General features: G+C 41.8%; 1 protein-coding gene across 2 annotated transcripts; it reads right to left on the bottom strand.

Moving 5' to 3' along the window:
• Positions 1-1,124: 1,124 nt before the first annotated feature.
• On the bottom strand, positions 1,125-27,008 carry LOC132825121 (lipid droplet assembly factor 1-like). Of its 2 annotated transcripts, none has more exons than XM_060840116.1 (5): positions 26,409-26,719; positions 16,320-16,473; positions 10,669-10,837; positions 3,550-3,688; positions 1,125-1,520 (listed from the first exon to the last, which is right to left on the bottom strand). In XM_060840116.1, the coding sequence occupies exons 2-5, from the start codon at positions 16,434-16,436 to the stop codon at positions 1,430-1,432; spliced, it is 516 nt and encodes a 171-aa protein (XP_060696099.1). In that variant the 5' UTR covers positions 16,437-16,473; positions 26,409-26,719; the 3' UTR covers positions 1,125-1,429. The 2 variants fall into 2 exon arrangements, with proteins under 2 accessions (XP_060696099.1, XP_060696098.1); XM_060840115.1 differs by lacking the exon at positions 26,409-26,719 and adding an exon at positions 26,731-27,008 and having other exon boundaries at positions 1,126-1,520.
• Between the last annotated feature and the right edge of the window lie 349 nt (positions 27,009-27,357).

Below are 27,357 nucleotides of genomic sequence, written 5' to 3'. Positions count from 1 at the left end.
AATTGTCAAGCCCAACCTGTTTTATTCATGCTCTGCAAAATCAGTTTCAACAATAGACTGGATATATACAGATATGGAAAAAACTTAAAATAGTTAGGTTTACCACATGGATGTTATTCTCCAGGAAGAAAATTGTAGCTCCAACAGCAGTCAAGGCATTCAACACCATCCAGGACAAAACACTTAACTGGCAAACCCACTCACTTCAATACTGACTCCCTTTACAATTGATATACAGTAGCAGCAAAGTGTACCATCCATGCATTGATGGAAATTAACAAAGGCTCCTTCAACATCACCTTCCATACCACTACCATCTATAAGAACAAGGGCAACAGATACATGGGACCACCACCCCCTGCAAGTTCCCTTCTAGACCAAACACCATCCTGTCATGGAACCATATCACCATTCCTTCAGTGTCGCTGGGTCAAAATTCTGGAACTCCCTCTTGCATTGTAGGTGCACCTATTTTCCATGGACTGCAGTGGTTTAAGAAGGCTACTCACCACCCCCTTCTCCAAGGCAATTAATACCTAGCCTGTGACGTCCATGTCATGTGGATGAATAATAAAATGTATTTAGTTCTCTATAGATCCAATAATTAAATGAGAGATTAGGCAAGTATTAGTTGCAATAGGTCTTGCTTTGTATGCACTAATCCTCATTCACAGCACTATCCACCTTCTCAACTTTGTTCCTTCACTGTCGCTGGGTCAAACTCCTGGAATTCTCCTCCCTAAGGGCATTGTGGGACACAGTAGGTGGACTGCAGTAGTTCAAGGCGGCAGCTCACCACCATCTTGTCAAGGCCAACTAGTGACAGGCAATAAAGTCTTTCCCACAGATGAATAAAAACTTAAGACTTTCCATACTACTTTTTTCTTTACAGTGTCTTCAAACTGTTAACAACTACAGAACAGAAACTATAATTCTTTCAAGCCCAGATTTCATAAGTTGTAACTCAACAGACCAAAGGGTAAATATTCACAAAATAATTGCATTTTTAACAGGTCTGTTTCAAAATGTATAAAATATGCTATGGATCAAAAACATTTGTTATTGCTTTGAGTATCTGTTTTATTAATTAATACATCGAGAATATTACCATCAGTTAGAATGCAGAAGTAGACACTAATATTTGCTGATACAGATACAATGTATAGTCTTTTTATATCAAATAATCAGGTCTCCATGTTATAGAGTAATTATAGTAAAATACTTATGTTAAAGTATACAAAACTTCTCACTCAGAATGACACCACACAAATGAAAATGATGAACAAATTGTGAAGACTAACATTTGCTGCTTACAAAAGTGTAACAGGTATTCGAAGGCAAAAAGAACGTCTCATGAAAGGAAATTAGTGCAAAAACAGTCATTTTGCATAAAAACAACTTAACAGAAACTAGAGGGATATTTTGCAAACTAATCCTTCTTCAGGGTGGATTTGGGTTCAGTCTCATCCGGATGTGAAATTGCTGAGGAGCCAACGGTTGCTTCTTCTTTACTTGGAGTGCTGAGGGAAAGGTACAACATTAGCAACAATCTGCATTGTTTAACCCAAATTTATCAACCTGGTACGAGCTGCAGCTAAAATTACAATTGGGAGAAGAAAAAATTTAATGTTTTGGACAGTTACTGAACAACTGCATAATTCCCCATGATGCAAACACACTAGAATCTACCCCATTACCAAAAGACAAAAGTATGCAGATACCGGAAATTTAACATGAAAACACTAGCTGGGATTTTGTTGAGCCAATGAGGGATTCACCCACAAGTTGGAGAATGGTGTGGAACCACATCAGTTCTATAGGGGAGGTGTGAATGAATCCAGTGCTCTGTGACATGTCAATAGCCACTGCTGGCCTTCCCCACAAGAGAGGTCCCCAGAGGCAGAAGACTTGGCCAGCAAGAAGCAGTTTATTCCTGATGAAGGGCTTTTGCCTGAAACGTCGATTTCGCTGCACTTTGAATGCTGCCTGAACTGCTGTGCTCTTCTAGCACCACTGACCCAGAAGCAGTCAGCCAATCCAAGATTGGCAGCTCTTCGTGTTGCTGACACAAGCCTGAGCAGTGGCTGCTGATGGTACCACACCCAGGATCATGGAGGAACAGCTGGCAGCCATAGTGAGTGAAGGCAGGATAAGGTCACCACGGGGTGCTTGAGGCATGGGCAGTGGGTTGGCTTTCAGCAATCCATTCCCACCAACCTTGAGGCCAGGCCTTCAATCAGACACAAAGTACTTGACAATAAGAGACCATTCTCCAATATGACAACACCCACCACCCAACACCAAGAGGCAGCTGGCAAATCTGACTGGTTTCACTGGATGGCTTTTTGAGGGAGATGTGTGCAGTGTCCAGTTAGTCTCTAAATTGCGGATTGGCTCGGGGCAAGTGAATGGAAGTGTATATTTGAAAGTATAAATAAAAGATCAAACCAAGTATCTTACAAGCTTGATAAGCTGCACAAATCTAGCAATATAAATGCTTGAATTTAGAAAGTTGAAGTGTGATTTTCAGGATATTAAGGGGAATGCACAGGTTAGATAAACAGAAACTTTCTGCTGGTTGAGCATCTAGGACAAGCGTGCATTGTCAAAGTGAAGTTAGAAAACACTTCTAGACAAAAGGTGATTAAAGTTTGGAACATTGTTTCACAAATAACAACTGATGCTATATAAGATGATTAATTTTATAACTGAGAGTGAGAAATATTTGGACTAATGAATACAGGACACAGATGAGCATGTAGAGTTATGCAAATCACAAAATGGAGTACAGGCTTAAAGGCCTACTCCTGACCCTGTGGTCTTGTTTCATGCCATATGTTACCTATGGTATCCATATGTTTTCCTGTGGTATCTAGACTGATTTGTTTGTCATGAATGACTGAAGTTAAAACTGGAATTCGGTTTGACCCAAATCAATCCCCCAATGGATTCGCCTATGATTTAGTATTGTTGCAAACTTCGCGTTCTCCCTAGATATCAGAGAGAGGGACATTGTCTAAACTTCTCAGGGATGAATTTAGTTTTGTGACATTAATTCCAAATGGGTGATAGTGGAATGGGAGATTGGGCAAGGTATAAAAATCAATTTGCTTTCTTATTGAAGTTAGATCACTTTCATGGCCAGAAAGGCAAAGTCACTAGGATCGGATTCAATTCATTTCCTTAAGTTCAAGCATCTGTCAAGTATTGTGCTAATTTTCATACACAAACAGTACATTATGTCGACACAAACTTTCTCATGAATAGACAACAGCAGAAAGAATTCTACCACCTGAGTCTAAATAGCATTTTAAAAACAAATTGTTTAAAATTAAATTGATGTTTCATGTTTGAGCACGTCAGTAGATATTAATTATCTAGTATTAATAGATACTGGATTTAGCATCTACAAGAAATACCTTATTATAAATATCCTCCATACAGGCTTTGTTGCACCGAAGATTAAAATGGCTCAAAATTTTAATAAACTAACACATTTAATTCCTTAGAAATTACACAGAATTTAAATATTTAATGAAATGTCCATACCTTGAATTATGATAATAATTCATTGTTGTGGAGAAAGTAAAGAAGCAGACAGCCAGAAAAGACGTGATGACCAGTGAAATGAGAACTAGTCCACATAAAAAACAAAGCAGGACAACACCACCTATCGACAGCATCAGACCTGGTAGATAATTAATTTTAAAAATAATCTAATTATACAGAAAGCTGAATATTTTATACAGACACCGCCTCAATGCAGGAGACGTTATAACTCAACTTATGTTGTTATGTTATTCATTTCTTGCAGACAGGTGAACTCTTAGTCTGAATATTGCTTTTGGTAAAATGTTTATTTTCACTATGTCAGAGAGATATATATTATTTTCCTTCTTAAAGAAAATATTTTGACAGAGACAAACAGTAAATTACGCTATCTAGAATTAAGCAACTGACTAACGAAGAATGAAGAGAACTTAAAATGTATAGGAAGCTGCTCTGATGATAATGTGGCTAGAATCCATAGAATCCTGACAGTATGGAAGCTGGCCATTCAGCCCATCAGGTCCACACCGATCCTCTGAAGAGCATCCCTCGCAGAGCTATCCCCTCACGCCCCCACCATACCCTACATTTTACCTGGCTAACCCACCTAGCCTGCACACTATGGTCAATTTAGCATGGGCAATTGACCTAACCTGCACATCTTTGGACTGTGGGAGGAAACCGGAGTACCTAGCGGAAACACATGCGGACACGGGGAGAATGTGCAAACTCCATACAATCATCCAAGGCTGGAATCGAACTAGAGTTTCTGGAGCTGTGAGGCAGCAGTGCTAACCACTGAACCAACATGCTACTCTACACAATACGCATTGCACTAGAAGGGGCATTGTAATTTTTGCAATGTATAGGTTTCTCATTACACTTCACTATTAAAGGTTTCATTTAAACCTGGAAAATAAACTAATAGGTATTATCTTGGATGTTCTGTCACTCCAATTCAAATAATTCAATTTTTGAAACCTTCCTTCAAACGCATAATCCTATGGGCTGAAGAGCCATGCATATCATAAATAGGCTGGAATGTTTTTCACTGGGGCGTAGGAGGTTGAGCGATGACCTTAGAGAGGTTTACAAAATAAGTATGTAAGTTAGCTTGCTAAGTCTGAAGGTTTGTTTTCAGACGTTTCGTCACCATGATAACATAACCAGTGAGAATCTCTGGTGAAGTGTTGGTGGTATGTCCCGCCTCTCCATCTATAGGTCTTGGTTTCTTAAAGTGGGTGATGTCATTTCCGGTTCGTTTTTTCAAGGGAAGGTAGATAGGATCTAAATCAATGTGCTTATTGATGGAGTTCTGGTTAGAATGCCACACCTCTAAGAATTCTCGTGCGTGTCTTTGTTTCGTCTGTCCTGGGGTGTGTGTGTTGTCCCAGTCAAAGTGGTGTCCTTCTTCGTCTGTATGTATATAGTGATAGTGGGTCATGTCTCTTGGTGACCAGTTGGTGTTCATGTATCCTGGTGGCAAGTTTCCTGCTAGTTTGTTCAACATAGTGTATTTTACTGTTCTTGCATGGTATCTTGTAAATGATGTTAGTTTTGCTGGTAGCATCAAAAATCAAGACCTATAAATAGAGACAGACCACCAGCTCTTCACCGGAGACTCTCACTGATGATGTTACCTACTCATGGTGACGAAACATCTGAAAACAAACCTTCCAGCTCAGTGAGCTAACTTACATACTTATCATCAACCTGAGCTACAAATCTTCTCAAAACTTGCTAGGTTTACAAAATAATGAGGGGCTTAGATAAGGTGAATGGCAGGTGTATTTTGTAGGGTGGGAAATTTTAAGACTGGTGGCATATTTTTAAGGTGAGAGAACATAGAACATTACAGTGCAGTATAGGCCGTTCGGCCCTCGATGTTGCGCCGCCCTGTCATACCAATCTGAAGCCCATCCCATCTACACTATTCCATGTACTTCCATATGCCTGTCCAATGACAACTTAAATGCACTTAAAGTTGGCGAATCTACTACCGTTGCAGGCAAAGCATTCCATACCCTTACTACTCTCTGAGTAAAGAAACTACCTCTGACATCTGTCTTATACCCATCTCCTCTCACTTTAAAGTTATGTCCCCTCGTGTTTGCTGTCCCCATACTTGGAAAAAGGCTCTCCCTATCCACTCTATCTAACCCCCTGGTTAACTTGTATGTCTATATTAAGTCACCTCTCAACCTTTTTCTCTCTAACGAGAACAGCCTCAAGGCCTCAGCCTTTCCTCATAAGACATTCCTTCCATATCAGGCAACATCCTAGTAAATCTCCTCTGCACCCTTTCCAAAGCTTCCACATCCTTCTTATAATGCGGTGACCAGAACTGTACACAATACTCCAAGTGTGGCCGTACCAGAGCTTTGTACAGCTGCAGCATAACCTCCCGGTTCCGGAACTCAATCCCTCTATTAATGAAGGCCAAAACACTGCATGCCTTCTTAACAACCCTGTCAATGTTGATTGAAAATGTGTTGCTGGTTAAAGCACAGCAGGTCAGGCAGCATCCAAGGAATAGGAAATTCGACGTTTCGGGCATAAGCCCTTCATCAGGAATGAGGAGAGGGTGCCAGGCAGGCTAAGATAAAAGGTAGGGAGGAGGGACTTGGGGGAGGGGCGATGGAGGTGGGATAGGTGGAAGGAGGTCAAGGTGAGGGTGATAGGCCGGAGTGGGGTGGGGGCGGAGAGGTTAGGAAGAAGATTGCAGGTTAGGAGGGCGGTGCTGAGTTGAGGGAACCGACTGAGACAAGGTGGGGGGAGGGGAAATGAGGAAACTGGAGAAATCCGAGTTCATCCCTTGTGGTTGGAGGGTTCCCAGGCGGAAGATGAGGCGTTCTTCCTCCAACCGTCGTGTTGTTATGTTTTGCCGGTGGAGGAGTCCAAGGACCTGCATGTCCTCGGTGGAGTGGGAGGGAGAGTTAAAGTGTTGAGCCACGGGGTGGTTGGGTTGGTTGGTCCGGGCGTCCCTGAGGTGTTCTCTGAAGCGTTCCGCAAGTAAGCGGCCCGTATCCCCAATGTAGAGGAGGCCACATCGGGTGCAGCGGATGCAATAGATGATGTGTGTGGAGGTACAGGTGAACTTGTGGCGGATATGAAAGGATCCCTTGGGGCCTTGGAGGGAAGTGAGGGAGGAGGTGTGGGCGCAAGTTTTACATTTCCTGCGGTTGCAGGGGAAGGTGCCGGGAGTGGAGGTTGGGTTGGTGGGGGGTGTGGACCTGACGAGGGAGTCACGAAGGGAGTGGTCTTTGCAGAACGCTGATAGGGGAGGGGAGGGAACCATTCCTCCGCATTTTGTTCAATAGCCTGCTGTGGGGAACCTTATCAAATGCCTTGCTGAAATCCATATACACCACATCAACCGGTTTACTCTCATCTGTCTGTTTAGTCACTTTGTCAAAAAAATCAATAAGATTTGTTAGGCACGACCTACCCTTCACAAAACCGTGCTGACTGTCCCTGATCAGATTATTCTTTTCTAGATGGTTATAAATCCTATCTCTTATAACCTATTCCAACACCTTACCAACAACTGAAGTGAGACTCACTGGTCTGTAATTACCAGGGTCGTCTCTACTACCCTTTTTGAACAAGGGAACCACATTTGCTATCCTCCAGTCCTCAGGCACTATTCCTGTAGATAATGATGATTTGAAGATCAATGCCAAAGGCTCAGCATTCTCTTCCCCTGCTTCCCAGAGGATCCTAGGATAGATCCAATCCGGCCCAGGGGACTTGTCTAATTTCACACTCTGCAATATTTCTAATACCTCTTCCTTGTGAACATCAATCTCTTCTAGCCTAGATACAAGTGTCTCTGTATCTTCCTCGCCAACATTTTCATTTTCTACAGTGAACACTGTCAAAAAATATTTATTTAGTGCTTCCCCTATCTCCTCTGACTCCACACACAACTTCCCACTATTATCCTTGATTGGTCCTAATTTAACTCTTGTCATTCTTTTATTCCTGACATACCTATGGAAAGCCTTAGGGTTAACCCTGATCCTATCAGCCAACAACTTCTCATGTCTCCTCCTGGCTCTTCTGAGCTCTCTTTTTAGGTCTTTCCTGACCTCTTTGAAACCCTCAAGCGCCCTGGGTTTTCACATTTTGTCCTAACATAAGCCTTCTTCTTCTTCTTGACCAGGGATTCCACTTCCTTAGTAAACCACGGCTCACACATTCTATATCTTCCTCCCTGCCTGACAGGTACATACTTATCTAGGACACACAGGAGCTTTTCCTTGAATAAGCTCCACATTTTTAATGTGCTCATCCCCTGCAGTTTCCTTCCCCATTCTATGCTTCCTAAATCTTTCCTAATTGCATCGTAATTTCCCTTCCCCCAGCTGTAACTCTTGCTCGGTGAAGTACACCGATCCCTTTCCATCACAAAAGTAAACCTGACAGAACTGTGATCGCTGTCTCCAAAGTGCTCACCCACTCCCAAGTCTAACACCTGGCCAGGCTTGTTACCCAGTACTAAATCTAAAGTGGCTTCGCCCCTTGTAGACCTGTCAACATACTGTGTCAGGAAGCCCTCCTGTACACACTGGACAAACACTGACCCATCTATAGTACTTGTACTGTAGTGATCCCAGTCAATATTTGGATAGTTGAAGTCCCCCATGACAACTACCCTGCCTCTCTCACTCCTATTGAGACTCATCTTTGCTATCCTTTCCTCTACATCTCTGGGACTATTCGGAGGCCTATAGAAAACTCCCAGCATGGTGACTTCTCCTTTCCTGTTTCTAACCTCAGCCCATGCTACCTCAGTTAATGAGTTGCCAAACATCCTTTCTATAACTGTAATATTGTCCCTGATCAACAATGCCACACCTTGCCCTCTTTTACCATAATCTCTGTTCTTACTGAAACATCTGAATCCTGGAATCTGCAACAGCCATTCCTGTCCCTGCTCTATCCATGTCTCTGTAACAGCCACAACATCGAAGTCCCAGGTACCAACCCATGCTGCCAGTTTACCCACTTTATTTCGGATGCTCCTCGCGTTGAAGTACACACACTTCAAACCAGGTTCTCGCTTGCCAGGGTCAGATACTTGATTTGGGAACTCCCTCCTCTCATCCTCTTCTGTACCTGTTCTAGAATTTTGGTTCCCATCCCCCTGCTGTATTAGTCTAAACCCAACTTAATACCTTTAGTGAATTACCCACCCAGGATATTGGTACCCCTCTGGTTTAGATGAAGCCCATCCTGCTTGTAGAGGTCCCACCTACCCCAGAAAGAGCTCCAATTATCCAAAAACCCGAAACCCTCCCTCCTGCACCATCCCTGTAGCCACGTGTTCAGCTCCTTTCTCTCCCTATTCTTCATCTCACTAGCACGTGGCACGGGCGGCAAACCAGAGAAAACAACTCTGTTTGTCCTAGCTCTAAGCTTCCATCCTAGCTCTCTGAATTTCTGCCTCAAGTCCCCATCTCTCTTCTGACCTATGTCATTGGTGCCAATATGGACCACGACTTGGGGCTGCTCTCCCTCCCTGCAAAGGATCCCAAAAACACGATCAAGGGACATCACGGATCCTGGCACCAGGAGGCAATACACCAACTGTGAGTCTCTCTCGTCCCCACAGAACCACCTGTCTGTCCCCCTAACTATCGAGTCCCCAATGACTACTGCTCTGCTCCTCTTCCCCCTTTCCTTCTGAGCAGCAGGTGCCCCACTGCTTTCCCCTGGTAAGTTATCCCCCCCTATAACAGTATCCAAAATGGTATACTTATGGTTGAGGGGAATGGCCACAGGGGATCCCTGCACTGCCTGCCGGTTCCCTTTCTGTCTCCTAACTGTCACCCATCTGTCTTTTTCTTTTATCTGGGGAGTGACTACCTCTCTGTAAGTCCTGTCAATAACCCCCTTTGCCTCCCGAATGATCCGAAGTTCATCCAACTCCAGCTCCAGTTCCCGAACGCGGTTTTTGAGGAGCTGGTGTTGGGTGCACTTCCTGCAGATGTAGTCAGCAGGGACACTAGTGGTGACCCTTACTTCCCACATTCTGCAGGAGGAACATTCCACTGCCCTAAACTCCATTCCCACTATTCTAACTCCCGAAGTGATTACTAAAAAAAAGGATTAGGAAATAAATTAGTTACCTTACCTTGTCAATCTGGCTCCCACAACTTTTCTTTTAGGTTAGAGGAGGAGGATGGGTGGGAGACACTACCCGAGTAGTGTCTCGGGTAACGCGACCACGCAAATATAAACTGTTCTACTTACCCTTCCCAGAAGTCCTCTGCTCGCTCCTCCCTCGCTGGCCTGAAGTTTAAACATACTTACCGGCCTTCCCGACAATCACCTTGCACCAACGTCACCTCCTCCTGGCTCCTGCCTCTCACTGCTCCAAAGTGGCTCCGAAGAAGAAAGATTTTAAAAGGCCACGAGGGGCATTTTTTTATATATACAGAGAGTGGTTCATGTGTGGAATGAACTTCCAGAAGAAGTGGTGGATGTGAGTACAGTTACAAAGTTTACAAGGCCTTTAGATAAGTTCAAGAATAACAGATGTTTGGAGGGATCTAAGCCAAGTGCAGGCAGGTGGGACTAGTTTAGTTTGGGTTAGACTCGGCATGGACTGGTTGGACTGAAAGGTCCGTTTCTGTGCTGTGTGACTCTATATCAAAATAGAAATTGTTTTCTAGATGAGAAACCTTGGGAAATTCCTGTGTACCATTCTTCACTAAAAAGTGAGAATGATTAGAATGAGGAGCTCTCCAACCAGAGGATTATATTTAATCTGTTAGGCAGATGCTATGCATTTACTTGGTTCAGAACCCATCTTCCACGGCCCCAAATGAGACAAACAATACTCCCCGCATGCAACTAAATGACAGATCAGATTAACCCAATATTTTTGTATTCATTTTTTAAACAATTTTGTTAAGGGAATAAAAACAAAAAATAAAATGGACCTAGAAAATTTGAGCGTATCCATTCTTATATTTGGAAATGTTCACTGATACTATAGCCACGCATGCACAATTCCACACTGTCACCTCAAGTTTAATAATAAACAGAACTATGACATAGCAGGTTTTAATAATGTAGTTATATAAATAAACCTTTCATGGAATTCAATACCTTCCATCACAATGAAACCAAGGCAGGCCAAGAGAGACGTAATCACTGCGAAAATCAGGAATAAACCAACTGGCACGGCTGCCATTATAGTAAACACCGATAACAATAATGCAAGGAAAGGGTGGTCATCTAGGTACTGACCCACAGAGGTGCTCATGAAAGCTGTAACCTGCAAAACCGACAGATTAACAGAGATTAGGAGGTGAAATCATTCTTTGTATGGTTGGGATCATAGAACTTCAGTTTATCAAAGGAAAACAATTATACGACTAGTTCCCAATTTAACATGAGACACATTCGCAACTACCTAACTGTAGACATTTAAAAGCCTCATGCTCATTCTTGCCATGGGGTGGGTCATGTGTTCCTTCAGCTCATGCACACTGAAATCTTTTTGTCCCATTTATGCTGTCCATACCTTGTTGTCTAACCTTAAACTTTGGAATTTCGTCGCTGAAGCCTTCTGAAATCCTATTTTTCTTCAACTCTCTTCATATAGAAACATAGAACATAAGAGAAAGAGTTGGCCTTTCAGCCCATTGAGCCTATTCCGTCATTCAATATGATCTTAGTGCCATACTCTTGCACTTTCCCCAAAACCTCAACATTGGTAATGTCTAGTAATCTAATTCCTTCTTAGCTATATTTAGGCACTTTGCCTCAAACACCTTCTGTAGTGGAGAATTCTGCTGGTTTACCAGTTCTATTCATCTCAGTTCTAAATGAGTTAGCCTGTATTCTGAGACCATGACCCTCTTTTCTTGATACCCCTGCCCCGAACTAACATGCCAGGGGAAACATCACCCCAGTCTGTCCAGCCTCGTCAGAATTTGATAAGCTTTAATAAGATCCCCTCTCATTTTTCTAAACTCCAGTGAATGCAGGCCCAGTCCACCTAATCTCTCCCCATTACCCAATCTCTCACCATAATCCAAACACTCCTCCGAACTTATCTCTACTTGCAACCCAAACACTCTGCATAACTCAACCCTGGGATCTCACAAATCAGTCTGATGAACGTATGCTGCACTCCCTCTATGACAAATAATCTTTTCCTAGCTAAAGGAGACAAAATCTGCACACAATATTTCATATCTTGTCTCACTAAGACCGTGTCCAGCTGCAGGTAAACTTCCTACTTCCTGCACTGAAACCCTCTTGCAATGAAGTGACAAACAATGCTGCAACCAGGCTGGTCTTCAATTTGAATCTGAGACCTCTCACATACTGGTTCACAGTATAACCCCTAAGTGAGAATCATAGCTCTAAACCAATGAGCTGACTGGTGGTTTTGTTTCTAGTCTTGATAATCCTTTTTGTCTGATAATTCTACTGTGAAGTGCTTTGGGAACTGCTTCTCTAACAACCATACTATTTAAATGGGAGGTATTGTTAAACAGTCTGCTTCAATGTTTACCTGATGGATATTTTGTCACGTCTCAGCAGATGCCTTAATTTAGTGAGCAAATTACACTAAACATTTAAATTATTTTCAATACTCTGAAATTATTGCAATTTAAAACAAAACCATGCTTTCAGTTATCAGTAATGGTCTCAAGACATTAATGAGTCAAAAAGTGTGGCACTGAATAAGCACAGCAAGTCAGGCAGCATCTGAGGAGCAGTTGAGTCAATTTTTCAGGCATAAGCCCTTCATTAAGAGTGCGCTGATCATTCCTGATGAAGGGCTTATATGCACAATATCAATTCTCCTGCTTCTCAGAGGCTGTGTGACCTGCTGTGCATTTCCAGTGTCACACTTTTTGACTCTGCTCTCCAGCATTAGTGGTCCTCACTTTCTCCTCATTAATGAGTCAGTCCAGTAGCTTATTCCAGCTGGGACAGAACCTTTATGATTTATAAATCACAAATGTGAATTTATCTTCCACTACTTAGCTTGTACAGAACAGTAGAATGTGCAACATTGATCATTTAATTTTAGTATATATGGATACAATTAATGACGCTTCTGGAAAACACCCATTTGTGTTTGGCCAAAAAAAAATCCGTCTTGGATTCAGTTTAGAGCTCTAACAAAATGCACAATTAAGTAGAGATAGGGTCTTTGAGCTCTTGGTAAATTAAGATTGTGAACACAGCTATCTTTAGTTAGGCTAATTTTAAACTGAATTTGGCACTTTCTCCAACTCAATCAGCATTTCAAAGCTATAATAACTCAGCTAATGTTTGATGGGGAGATATCCAGTCTCAAATACCAAACAAGAGTTCAGTGTTACTCAGTTTAACTCTTTTCTTTCAATCCAAAACTGCTGGATTATTCTTTTAATAGAATACATATTCATATATACATCCAATAAACTTCTAGATAAAAGTCTGTTATAATCAAGAAATATCAACTAACAGGAATATACTAAAAAGCTGGAAGGAACCCAGAATCAAAATGTAATTGAATTTTGAAAACCCCATCAAATCTATCAGGAATGTGGGCAGAGTAGGGAAAAAAACATTTCCCATCAATGTACCAATCGGGAAGGAAAGCAGTCAAACACAGTTAAGGTAATTGGCAAAAGAAACAATGAAGACACGAGGAGAAACTTATTCACAGAGAGTCTTTAGGATCTGAGTGTGTGGTGTCTGAGTGTGTGGTGGAGGCAGGTTCCACCAAGACAAATGAAAGTGGATTATCATCTAAGAAGGAAAAATACGTAGGGCGACATGGAGAAGGTGGGGTTGGGCACTACGTAGGTTGCTCATTCAAAGATGGGCTGAATTGTCTTCTTCTGTGCTGTAGCCGTTGTTTCTGAGAATTGTTGAGTTAATTGACTCAGTTCATTAGGATTTTGATTCTCCAGAAAATAAATTAAACAACAGGTAATTGTGAACAAAATAGTGAATTGTGAATGTTTTTTCCATTTCATGATGTTGAAGAGGCAGATTTCTTAGCTTTATTCCAGCTGGACAAGAAACTTTAAAGGTATATAATTTCAAAATATATTCATTCAACATTAATCATGTATATTTTATACATATATATCATACAATTGAAAATTTATGTACATAGAAAACAGGAGTAGCAGTAGGCGATTCAGCCCTTCAAGCCTGTCATTCAATATGACCATGGCTGATCATCAAACTCAGTACTCAGTTCCTTTTTTCTTCCCATATCCTTCAGCCCTATGCATTATATCTAACTCCTTTCCAAAAACATTAGTGTTTTGGCTTCAACCACTTTTTGTGCAGAGAATTCCACAGGCTTCCCACTCTATGGGTGAAGAAATTTCTGCTCATCTCAGTATTCAATGGCCTACCATGTATCCTTAGAATGTGATCCCTGATTTTGGATTCTCTGGTCAACAGGAACATCTTTCTTGCATTTACCCTATCTGGTCGTGTTAGAATTTTATATGTTTCTATGAGATTCTGACTCGTCATAAGAGTTGTAGAGATGTATGGCATGGAAACAGACCCTTTGGCCCAACTCGTCCATGCTGACCAGATATCCTAAATTAATCTAGTCCCATTTGCCCCATATCTATTTAAATACTTCCTATTCAATACCTATGCCTTTTAAATGTTGTAATTGTACCAGCCTCCATCATTTCTTCTGGCAGCTCATTCCATACACGCACCATCCTCTGCATGAAAAAGTTGCCCCTTAGGTCCCTTTTAAATCTTTCCTCTCTCACCTTAAACTTATGCTTTCTACTTTTGGACCCCCCTACCCTGGGGAAAAGACATTGACTATTCACCCAATCCATGCACCTCATGAATTTATAAAATTCTATAAGGTCACTTCTCAGACTCTGATGCTCCAGGGAAAATAGCCCCAGCCTACTCAGTGGAGAAAGTGAAGACTGCAGATGCTGGAGGTAAACGAGCTTCTTCAAGGAAGCCAATGTGTTGCTTTTCCAGCAACACATTTTCACCCCAGCCTATTCAGTGTCTACCTATAAGCTCAAACCCTCTAACCCTGGCAACATCCTTGCAAATCTTTTCTGAACCTTCTCAAGTTTCACAACATCCTCCTATAGCAAGGAGACCAGAATTGAACAAAGTGGCCTAAGCAATGTCCTGTACAGCTGCAACATGTCCTCCCAACTCCTATTCTCAAAGCACCGACCAATAAAGGCAAGCATACCAAATGCTTTCATCACTACACTGTCTACCTGAGACTCAAGGAATTATGAACCTGCAACCCATTATTAAATGGGATTATTACAATACCCTTTTGTATCAAGTTTCTGAATTATATAAATACATTGGTGCCAAGTTCGAATATTAGAAGAAGAATTTTGTGTTATTTACTAATTGAAGATTAATAGTTTATTCAAGCTAAACTCCTTTTAAGAATGGTATGTTACTATGCATGGCTGAACATATGTAACAGTTACCGAGGAAATGGCAAGCTACAGCTTGTTCAAAACACTTTTTTACTCAGATAATACTTAGCTACACAAAACAAAACATTAGGGTATGTAAGTTGTATGTTATAGTTCAGTTTTTGGTTCAGTAAACATGGATCACCAACTGCAGTTCTGGGTTAATGAATAATACTTGGAAAAATGTATTTTCCAAATTCTCTAAACTTTTTCCTTTGAATAGGGATGTCTTTATTATTCATATATTTTTACATGTTATTGATGCCAAAGGCATTATATTTCCTTCATTTAATTGCCCAATACCATATAATTTGTGACTGCGTTATGACTGTGGAGCGTTATATGATGATATGTTTTAAGCTGCCACCTTACATGTAAGGAAAAATGGGAGAGGTACCTCATATGAAGACAAGCCCATGTTACCTGGTTTCCACAGGGATAAGGTCTCAGGTCAAAAGCCACTCAAAGAAAGAAACAACTTCCCAACATCTAGATACAAAGGAGACAGCAGCTCTTCATGTCATGTGCAGATTCTTGGATTGTGGCAGGCAATCAGACCAGGGGAAGAAGAACCACATAGGTGCTCTTAAGCCAGGCAGAAGTTAAGGAATGCCTTTGGGTTAATCACAAAGTGGAGGGTTGCTGGGGATGGAACCTGAGTCTGAGGAAAAAAGGATTGTGAGGAGTTTAAAAAGAATTCCAGTGAATTACCAGAGGATACCATGCAACAGGAAATCCACTCAATTATGCTCAAAATGGTTGAGTGAAGGGTGCTTTGTTGAAAAGGTAAAGCAAGAAGAGATCCTGTCAGAGCCAGGAGGAGCTTTAGACTTTAAACTCAAAAGTCTATGTTGACTGTGAATATGGTGAAATAGATGCGTTCAAGCTCCTGTGGAATAACAATTATATGGATGCCAAATGGGATTTTTGGCTCTGTTAAAAACTGACTGGGGCACACATTTTCCATGGTTTAGTGTATTAGGTGCCTAATAACAAAAACTCAACAGGCCTGGGAACATTTATACAGCCAGAAATAGAATTAACATCTTGAGTCTGGTATAATTCTTCATAACTATTTTGATTTTAGCTTGATTGTTACAGTACAAGTCTTAAAACCCATGAAAGTTTTTGTTGTGTGATCTTGAATCAGTCACTGGAGAAATGATATATCTTTTAAAAAGATATTGGTCACTAGGGGATCAAAACAATGACATAATTCTCTTAATATTTACAAGTACCCTGCATGACCCCTTACTTAATGATTCTGCTTAATGCAAGAAGTAATAATGACATATATGAAGGATTTCATACCTTTGAGTTGCTGCTGATTGTATGCATCATTGCATTAAATCGATTTTGAAGGTCTTGCATTTCTCTTGCTAATGGTAACCCTTCAGATTTTGACATTTTACCCGCCATTTCATTCATTTCCAGCAAGATGGACCCTCAGTGACAGGAGATAAATCTATATAGAAGAAAAAAAAAGTTCTTAAAGCAAACAATTATCTTGTTTGTTAAGAATCACAATTAAGCTGAGTGGGATCATAATGACTTGAAATGCTAGTGTTAGAGAAAACATAAAAGTAGCTAACATAAACTGACATTCTGAAATATTCTTAAATGGGAATTTCATGTAATTATTTTCTAATACCCGATGACGTCAAAATTGTGAAGCTTTTAAAATGAGGAACCATTTCCAAAAGGAGATAAGTTCATCAGGACAAACACATTTTCTAATCTTTCAAATGATTCAAACATGTCTCCCATAATCTTAAAAAAATGTCATTAGATGCTTGCACAGATTTACCCTCTGATGTTATACTATCTCTTCTGGTCATTTAGGAGCACTATGTTCCACTTACTGAGGAAAAACAAGGATCGTTGTTGTGGCTCTGTTTGCCGAGCTGGGAATTTGTGTTGCAGACGTTTCGTCCCCTGTCTAGGTGACATCCTCAGTGCTTGGGAGCCTCCTGTGAAGCGCTTCTGTGATCTTTCCTCCGGCATTTGTAGTGGTCCTGTTCTGTCCTATGGTGACGGCCTGTTCTATAGTCCGGGTCCATTCTTGATTGGTGGTTTTTGAAATTAACGATTTTTGGCGCACAATTTCTTGTCTGTATTTGTGAAGTCTGTTGTGAGCGTCTGTAATCATTACCTGGATCATCCTGAATTTGTTCTGTCTGGCTGTGTCCCTGGCTTGTGGGTTGTTGACTGGTGACCACCAATCGTTAATTTCAAAAACCACCAATCAGGAATGGACCCAGACCAAAGAACATGCCGTCACCATAGGACAGAACAGGATCACACACCGCATAAAAACAGCACTAAAAGAAAAAATGGCCAAACTAACACACAACAGAGAGGATACCACAACAACACACCTGGGTTAGAAACCTCTCCCACAGACACGGAAAGAACAATATTGGCCAAGAGACTCAACTATAACCACAGGGAAGCCAAGACAGCAGACTTCCTAGCAGCACTAGAATGCACACTCAGGAACAATGGACTGACAGAAGAGACACAACAAACAGTGAGACAAAGTATCGTACCTCTGATAACAAGGAAAAGACAAACACATAACCTCAACAACAAGGAGAGGAAAGCACTTAAATCACTAAGAAACGATAAGAACATAACCATACTACCAGCAGACAAAGGCAGAATGACAGTCATCCTGGACAAAGCAGACTACATCCAAAAAGCACAACAACTACTTGCAGATACCAACACCTACCAAAAGAGGGAGTTTGACCCCACCCCACAGCTCACCAATAGGATAAACAACACACTGAGGAACCTACAAAAAAAAGGACAGATAACCAGGTCTGACCTACAAAGAATGAAACCTGAAAGCAACAACACCCCCCAGATTCTATGGACTACCTAAAGTGCACAAACCAGACATCCCACTCAGATCCACAGTATCACTACCAGGGACACCATCACACAAACTGGCTAAAGAACTACAGCAGAAACTGAAACACCTGATCAGCAGATCCAGGCATTCTAGACAATCAACACAGGAATTTTTTTTAGATTAGACTTACAGTGTGGAAACAGGCCCTTCGGCCCAACAAGTCCACACCGACCCGCCGAAGCGCAACCCACCCATACCCCTACATTTACCCCTTACCTAACACTACGGGCAATTTAGCTTGGCCAATTCACCTGACCCGCACATCTTTGGACTGTGGGAGGAAACCGGAGCACCCGGAGGAAACCCACGCAGACACGGGGAGAACGTGCAAACTCCACACAGTCAGTCGCCTGAGTCGGGAATTGAACCCAGGTCTACAGGCGCTGTGAGGCAGCAGTGCTAACCACTGTGCTACCGTGCCGCCCAACCACTGTGCTACCGTGCCGCCCAACCACTGTGCTACCGTGCCGCCCTAGGTATGAATTCTTGGACATCATCAGAAATATACACATAGACAAGGAAGAAACCATGGTCTCATTCGATATAACGGCACTGTTCACTTCTATCGACAAAATCCTAGCCAGAGAAACAATAGCCAACCTGCTGGACATACAGAACAGACAACAGGACGTTGAACCTATCAACAAAATGGCATACTCAAAGTACTGGACCTGTGCCTCACAACACACTTCACATTCAACAACCAAATATATGAACAAATCAACGGCACATCCATGGGCTCACCCATCTCTGGACTCATAGCAGAAGCGGTAATGCAAAGATTAGAACAAACAGTCTTACCGCAAATTCAACCCAAACCCTGGGTCAGATATGTGGATGACACCTTTGTAATCATTAAAAACACAGAAATAGAAAACACACACCAGATCATCAATGCCACACTCACAGGAATCTGATTCACTAGAGAGGAAGAAAAGGACAACCAACTCCCATTCCTAGACGTGATGGTACAGAGAACACCTAATGGAGAATTCACCACAAAGGTATACAGGAAAGCCACACACACAGACCAAGTCCTGAACTACGAAAGCAACCACCCCAACACACACAAAAGAAGTTGCATCAAGACACTATTCAAAAGGGCCACAGCACACTGCAGTACACCAGAACTGCAAAAAGAGGAAGAAGAACACCTATACAATGTATTCGCTAAAAACGGATACCCGCGCAATTTCATCAACAGATGCCCAAGGGAAAGACAACGGAACGAAGACATGCCGCAACCCAAAGGACTAGCCACACTACCATACATCAAGAGCATTTCCGAACTGACAGCCAGACTACCGCGACCACTAGGACTCATAATAGCACACAAACCAACAGCCACTCTCAGACAACAACTCACCAGATCGAAGGACCCAATACCCAGCATGAGCAAAACTAATGTAGTGTACAAATTCCCATGCAAGGACTGCACAAAACACTACATAGGACAAACAGGAAGACAGCTAACGATCTGCACCCATGAACACCAACCAGCCACGAAACGACACGACCAGCTATCCTTAGTAGCCACACACGCAGATGACAAGCAACATGAATTTGACTAGGACAACACTACTATTATAGGACAAGCCAAACAGAGAACAGCCAGGGAATTCCTAAAGACATGGCATTCATCCACAGATTCAATCAATAAGCACAATGACCTGGACCCAATATACCGGCCACTGCAGCAGACAGCTGGAACTGACAACCGAAAGCAGCAGATTCAAACCACTACAAATGCTGGAGGGAAGATCACAGAAGCGCTTCACAGGAGGCTCCCAAGCACTGAGGATGTCACCTAGGTAGGGGACGAAACGTCTGCAACACAAATTCCCAGCTCGGCGAACAGAACCACAACAACGAGCACCCGAGCTACAAATCTTCGCACAAACTTTGAAAAACAAGGATCGTTTGCCATCACAATAAAATGATGATTGCAGCAAGACCTTCCATACATTTATACTCCAGTAAAGGATGCAAGATTCAATTAGGAATTGTCTACAGATTTCCTGACATTAACGATATTGGGGCTGTATAAATTTGCAGAGCAGAGAAGCACAAAGCAAAATCAATGTGGTTATAATGAGAGATTTCATTAGACTGGGAGATGCAGTGGAGCTGAATTGGTAAAGGTGACAAAAATGTCTAAATTCTGCAGAATATTTACTTGCCACAACACATTTCAGAACATAGGAGAGAACAAGCGAGAATACATTTTGTGATGAGCAACAAATCAGAAACTGTTTACCATCTCACAGTAAAGGAACATGTTGTGAATACAGATCATGATTTGCCTGAGGTTTATACTTGATTTGAACAAGAAAGTGACTCATTAGACAAGGTTTTTAATTTACACAAGTGAAAATTTGAAAAGCTAAACAGTAAATTCACCTTTGTAAATTGGTTTGAATGACAAATGGTTAAACCCACAAACAAAAGAGAAGCACTCAAAGTGGTCTGTTTCAATGCAAACATTGTATGTACCAATCAAAGGAAAAGCTCCAATAAAGCAAACAAAGCAAGCAGAAAGAATTGAACTTGAAACCTATATAAGCTGGCATAAAGTTCTCGTCACGGTATGGAGGTCTTGTCCCAGTTTTTCAGCGCACCCTGAACCAAGGAGTCAAGGAATCATTAACTGAACTGTGACAAACTTTTATTTTCTTTATCTTCATATTTATGATTTCTGTCATTAATTTAGGTACCATGGTATGGCGAGTTATAAAACTTTTCACTACATTTGTTTTGGTAAAAATCCACATGACAATAAATTGCAGTTCTATTCTAACCCAAAATGTAAACATTTAGCGGTCTGAGAAGTCCAGGTGAGTTGGTACATAGGGACAGAAAGACATCAAGAATGTTTGTGAAATGCAGGACTTTATCACAAAGAGTCTGACGACAAATTAGAAGAATTTATGCTGTAATAGTATAAAGACTTGGAACCCATTCAAACTATCATCTTCAACTTTGGCTATGGTAACTTGGGAAGAATGTACTGCCCTGGAGGGGGTAATAGTGCAGCTTTAGCAGAATTATACAGGCCTTAAGGGATTAAATGGAGTTCAAGATAAATGGAAATAAACTTGGGTTTTGGGGGGATCTAAATGAATGAAATGAACAGAAAATTTATTCAGGGAGCTTTCTCAAACCTTAGAACATTTCTTAATTTGCAAAGTATACCATTTCAGCACTGACAATAGACTTATAATTTTATAACTATAATATTATAAATGAATAAAAGTATATATCTGGAGGTTTATTCCACAATAAATGGAAAGGTTATGAATTTCCAAGCAAATAAAATAACATGCCTTTTTTTCTTAAGTTTGTTTAGCACAGCTCACAGATAACAAATAGTTATTCATCCCAAGCTTTGAAAATAGAAGGCTAAGAGGTTTATAAATTCAAAGTTTGTGAGAAGATTTGTAGCTCGGGTGCTCATTGTTGTGGTTCTGTTCGCTGAGCTGGAAATTTGTGTTTCGCCCCTATCTAGGTGACATCCTCAGTGCTTGGGAGCCTCCTATGAAGCGCTTCTGAGATCTATCCTCTGGCATTTGTAGTGGTTTGAATCTGCCACTTTCGGTTGTCAGTTCCAGCTGTCCGTTGCAGTGGTTGGTATATTGGGTCCAGGTCGATGTGCTTATTGATTGAATCTGTGGATGAGTGCCATGCCTCTAGGAATTCCCTGGCTGTTCTCTGTTTGGCTTGTCCTATAATAGTAGTGTTGTCCCAGTCGAATTCATGTTGCTTGTCATGGCATAGCACTCATCCACAGATTCAATCAATTAGCACATTAGCAATATACCGACCAATGCAACGGACAGCTGGAACTGACAACCGGAAGTGGCAGATTCAAACCACTATAAATGCCAGAGGAAAGGTCACAGAAGCGCTTCACAAGAGGCTCCCAAGCACTGAGTATGTCACCTAGACAGGGGACGAAACGTCTGCAACACAAATTCCCAGCTCGGCGAACAAAACCACAACAACAGGTTTATAAATTATCCTACACCATATTAATAAGGTTTGAAATCACACAACAACACTTATAATTCAACAGGTTTATTTAGAAGTACAAACTTTTAAAGCACTGCTCCTTCATCAGGCAGCTAGTGGGACAGGATGACAGGACACAGAATTTATAGCAAAAGATCAAAGTCTCATACAACTGATGTGACGTATTGAACTAACCGAGTTTGCTATTAAGTCTTTAAATCACTTAGAATGGGTTGCAGGTTTTGATTCATTAATAGGTAAATCCCAGAATTTCTTTCAAATCACATTCCCGAGATAACTTAAGGTTTTATAAAAAAAGGTGACATCCCAGCTCAGACAATGTATTAAAAGTGTGAAGTTAGAATCTGTCTGTATTCTAACCTTGAGACAGACCGGTTCTATTTCCAAAGCAGGAATTTATAAAATGTCACATGGGCTGACTGCCTAAAGATTGTGTGCTTTTTGAACAAAATAGAATGTACCTGCAAGGGTAAATTCACCCCACAGACTTGCATGTGTGTGTGCACGTGCGAGTGAGGGAGACAGAGGAGTGAATGAGTGAGTGTATGTGTGTGTGAGAGAGAGGGAGAGAATGTGAAAGTGCGTGTGTTTGTGTGTACATGAGTGTGACAGAATATATGCTGGTGAGAGGGTGTGCACACGTGTGTATGTATGTGCGTGTGTGTGTGTGTCTGAGAGAGAGCGTGTGTAAGAGAGGGTCTGCGTGAGTGTGATTGTGTGTAAGTGTATAATGTAGTGAGGTTACTTGTAGTGTGACATGAACCCAACATCCCGGTTGAGGCCATCCTCATGGGTACCGAACTTGGCTATCAGCCTCTGCTCGGTGACTCTGTATTGTTGCATATCCCAAAGTCCATCTTGGATGACGATCACCCAAAGATCCAAAGCCAAATGTCCTTGACTACTGAAGTGTTCCACGACTGGGAGGGATCATCCCTGCTTGGTGATTGTTGCACGGTGTCCATTCATCTGTTGTAGCGTCTGCTTGGTCTCACAAATGTACCACACCTCAGGGCATCCTTGCCCACAGCATATGAGACAGACACATCTGAGACACGAGTACCTGCCGTGCACGTGGTAGGTGGAGTCCATAAGTGTAAGGTAGTATCTATGTCGACATTCTGATGCATCTTGCAGTGGTTGCCACAACAGGGTTGTGTGGTGTTGTGGTCAATGTTGTTCCTGAAGGCTGGGCTGTTCATTGAGAACAATGGTCTGTTTAAGGTTTGACAGTTGTTCAAAGGTGAGAAGTGGAGGCGTAGGAAAGGTCTGGGAAAGGTGCTCATCCTCATCGATACTGTGTTGCAGGCTGTTAAGAACATGGGAAGTACTGGATAATCGGTCGTATCCTGTGTCTATCTCCTGAGGAGGTCATTACGGTTTCTCGCTATGGCACATTGGAACTGGTGATTGATGAGTTGGACTATAACCTGGTGTTGTGACTTTTAACTTTGTCCACCCCAATCCAACATCAGCACCTCCACATATTAACAAGGTAACTGTTTTACAGAAACTAAACCAGTGAAAGCTAGAATGATACAGCCTCTATGCTCAGCCTCCTGAGAGCTGACATTCAGCATTTGCTTCTTTCTTTAGATTTTCTGTAAAATACAATCTGAAATATTAACTTCTATATTTCCTTGACAGAAACTGACTGACCTTTCACATGCTTGTATAAAAGCAAGCTACTGCTAATGCTGGAAAAATGAAATAGATACAGAAAGTGCTGGAAAAACTCAGCTGGTCTGGCAGCACCTGTGGAGAGAGAAACAGTTAACATTTCCGAAGAAGAATCATGTCGGACTTGAAACATTAACTCTGTTTCTCACTCCGCAGATGCTACCAGATCTGCTAAGTTTCCCCAAGGCTTTCTGTTGCTTGTATCTTTCTTAAACTTAATGTTAAACTCACTTACCATCAAATTATTAATTAATACCAGTACTGGATTTTTTATAGTATGTTTCCTTCTTGGTTCTAATGAAAATTTTGTCATAAAATAATTCTAAACACACTTTAGAAATTCATTGCCCTTACAACATAAGCTGTTTTGCAGTATGTGTGAAAGTTAAAGTTATAGCTACTTTGCATTTGTTATATTTAGGACCTTTCTAACTTTTCCAAAAATGCATAATCCATGATGCAACATAACAAGTTCAGTTATACAGTCATAGAGAATGGAAACAGATCCTTTGTTCCAATTCATCCAAGTCAACCAAGTTTCCCAAACTAAACTCTGGCAGTTCATTCCACATATGAACTACGCTCTGCGAGAAAAACATTGTCCCTCAGGTCCCTTTTAAATTTTTCCACCCTCTCCATAAAATTATACCATGTAATTTTGAACTCCCTTACCCCCTAGGGAAAAGAACTAGCTGAGTTTCTCCAGCACTTTCTCTATCATAGTTCCAGCATTAGCAGTAGTTTGCTTTTATATAAGCATGGGAAAGGTCAGTCAGTTTCTGTCAAGGAAATATAGCAGTTAATATTTCAGATTGCACTTTACAGAAAATCTAAAGAAAGAAGCAAATGTTGAATGTCGACTCTCAGGAGGCTGAGCATAGAGGTTGTGTCATTCCCGCTTTTGCTGGTTTAGTTTCTGTAAAACAGTTACCTTATTAATGCTCCTAATAATTTTATAAAGCTCCACACAGACCATAAGACATAAGAGCAGAAATTAAGTCATTCAGTCCATCGTGTCTGCTCTGCTATTCAATCATGGATGATAGGTTTTTCAATCCCATTTTCCCCGCATTCTCCCCTCAACCTCTTACCCTCCAAAGGAAAAAGTTCTCTCGGAAAAAGTTCTCGCCAATACAGCCTCTTCCAGCATCTGCAGTCCTCACTTTCTTCTATTCATGAACTTACCCAAATATCTTTTAAATATTCTAACCATACCCACATCCACCACTTCTTTGGAAGTTCATTCCACACACGAACCACTCGCTGTGTAATAAAGTTGCCTCTAGTCTTTTTAAAATCTTTCTCCTCTCACCTGGAAAATATGGCCCCTAGTCTTGAAATCCCCCATCCTAGGGAAAAGACCTTGGCTATTCACCTGTTCCATGCCCCTCACGATTGTACAAACTTCCATAAGGTCACCCCTCAACCTCCTACGCTCCAACATGGCTGACCGGATTTTAACTTCACCTCTTGATTCCTGCATAACCCCAATAATCTTTCATCCCCTTGATCATCATATATCCACCTACCTATCCCTCAAAAAATGTAAGGATTCTGCATCCACCACCTTTTGGTGAAAGGTATTCCAAAGACATTCACTGTGAGAAACAAAGCTCACTCACTTCAATAATTTCAGTCCGAGACAAGATCTGAATCAGTAGTGTCATTTATTTCACACTTGCAAGTGGGTGTGATGTCCACAAGGCAGGGACAAAACACAGTGAATTCAACAAATACTCGATATTTATATAATTTGGTTCCTACATTTTTAAAATTTCATTGTTCCCCCCGTTTACATCCTTCACTTCCCTAAGACCGGTACCCATTATTCCTGTTTATCTCTTGTCTTATCAGGCCTTGTCTATGACAAAAATGCTTATTCCTGGCCTCACAAGGCCGTTTGACCTCATCCCATCCTTTGCTTACCATTATCTACTCCTTCCATCTGTGCCGCCCCTCTCAGCATCTTATCATTAAGACTCTTTTAATTGGAGTTTGTTCCTGAGCTTCTGTAAAAGTGGGAAACAGATATTTATACCTACTGTTTATATGGCATATCTAGTTTAACTGCCTCTCTTCACAGCATCTTATCTAGCGCCTGTATTATCTACCATTGTTTTGCAGTCCCGTTTCTTTCTTGCATACATTTTTAGCTAATACAAAAAAATCATAGGACAAGCCAGACAGAGAACAGCCAGGGAATTCCTAGAGGCATGGCATTCATCCACAAACTCCATCAACAAACACATCGACCTGGACCCAATATACCAACCACTACAGCGGACAGCTGAAACTGACACCCGGAAGCGGCAAGGACAGACCACTATAAATACTGGAAGAAACATCAAAGAAGCGCTTCGCAGGAGGCTCCAGAGCACTGATGATGTTGCCTAGCCAGGGGACGAAACGTTTGCAACAAAAACTTCCAGCTCGGCGAACAGAACCACAACAACGAGCACCCGAGCTACAAATCTTCGCACAAACCTTGAAACAAAAAAAAATTATGCATTTCCTCCACATAGTTCCCATTCTTGTTGACTCAGCTCTTGGCTGAAACAATTACACACTGGTGTGAGTTCATTCACCCCGCACCAGTAATTATAATTGCAGAAGTAACATTAATTTATCTATATCCCACATTCACCATTTTTAAAGCTCAGTTTTAAGTGAGTGACCCCTCAGTTTTAAACAGTGACCCCCTAGCTCTAGATTCTCCCACAAGGCGAAATGGTCCACAAGTTCTCTCAGCATCTTGTATCTTTCAGTCAAGTTACCTCTGACTCTTGTAAACTCCAGAGCCTTGTTGTTTCTATCAATTCCCACCGGGTCCATTTTAAAACAGAAAAACTCTTTGTCATCAATTTCCCTGTGACCAGGGCATCTGCTCAGGAGCTGGATGCATCCTCCGGAGCTGGGCCCCGCATAGCAACGGGGAGCTGGGCCCCGCGTAGCAACGGGGAGATAGACCCCCCTTCCCTTAGCAACAGGCTCCGGGGCCTAGGGATGACGGTGGACAGTGCCCAGGGGGCAGACAGCGTTACTGCCCGAAAGGAGTCATTCAGATCCTCGGCCTCATAAAATCGACATCTAACCCACCTCCTTCGCTGGGTCGCTGGGGCCTGGGTTCACCCCGGCGGCCTTGGGCTGTGGCGAGGTGATGGGGGCGGGAAACGATCCGCTCTAATCCCCCCGCGTACACCCGCCGCTCATTTCACTCTGACACAAACCGATGAAGAAAACGAAAAGTTGAAATGCATCCCGAGTCCCGGAAGCTGAGGTGTTCCGGATTCCGAGGGACTGACGAATGTGTTTCGCTGCTCGAAAGAGCTCAGAGTACGGCAGGAATATTATTATTTTATTTTCCATTCTGTTTGTTCTTGATGTGTTATGCCCTGTAAAGCAGAGGGGACACTTTTTTCCTCTGATGGCATTAATTCGAGGCAGTATTTGCTTAGAAAATTCTCATTTTCTCTATTCTCACTCTCATTTCCCTCAGTTTCCTCCCACTCACTCATTTTCATTCTCAGTTCCCCCAGTTTCCTCCTGCTCACTCATTCTCAGTTCCCTCCCACTCACTCATTCTCACTCTCAGTTCCCTCCCACTCACTCATTCTCACTCTCATTTCCCTCACTTTCCTCCTTCTCACTCATTCTCACTCTCAGTTCCCCCAGTTTCCTCCCACTCACTCATTCTCACTCTCATTTCCCTCAATTTCCTCCCCA

Source organism: Hemiscyllium ocellatum, chromosome 20 (genome assembly GCF_020745735.1).
Source record: "Hemiscyllium ocellatum isolate sHemOce1 chromosome 20, sHemOce1.pat.X.cur, whole genome shotgun sequence".
Taxonomy (NCBI): Eukaryota; Metazoa; Chordata; class Chondrichthyes; order Orectolobiformes; family Hemiscylliidae; genus Hemiscyllium; species Hemiscyllium ocellatum.
The sequence above is the reverse complement of the archived record's forward strand: the minus strand, read 5'-3'. Positions and strand labels throughout refer to the sequence as shown.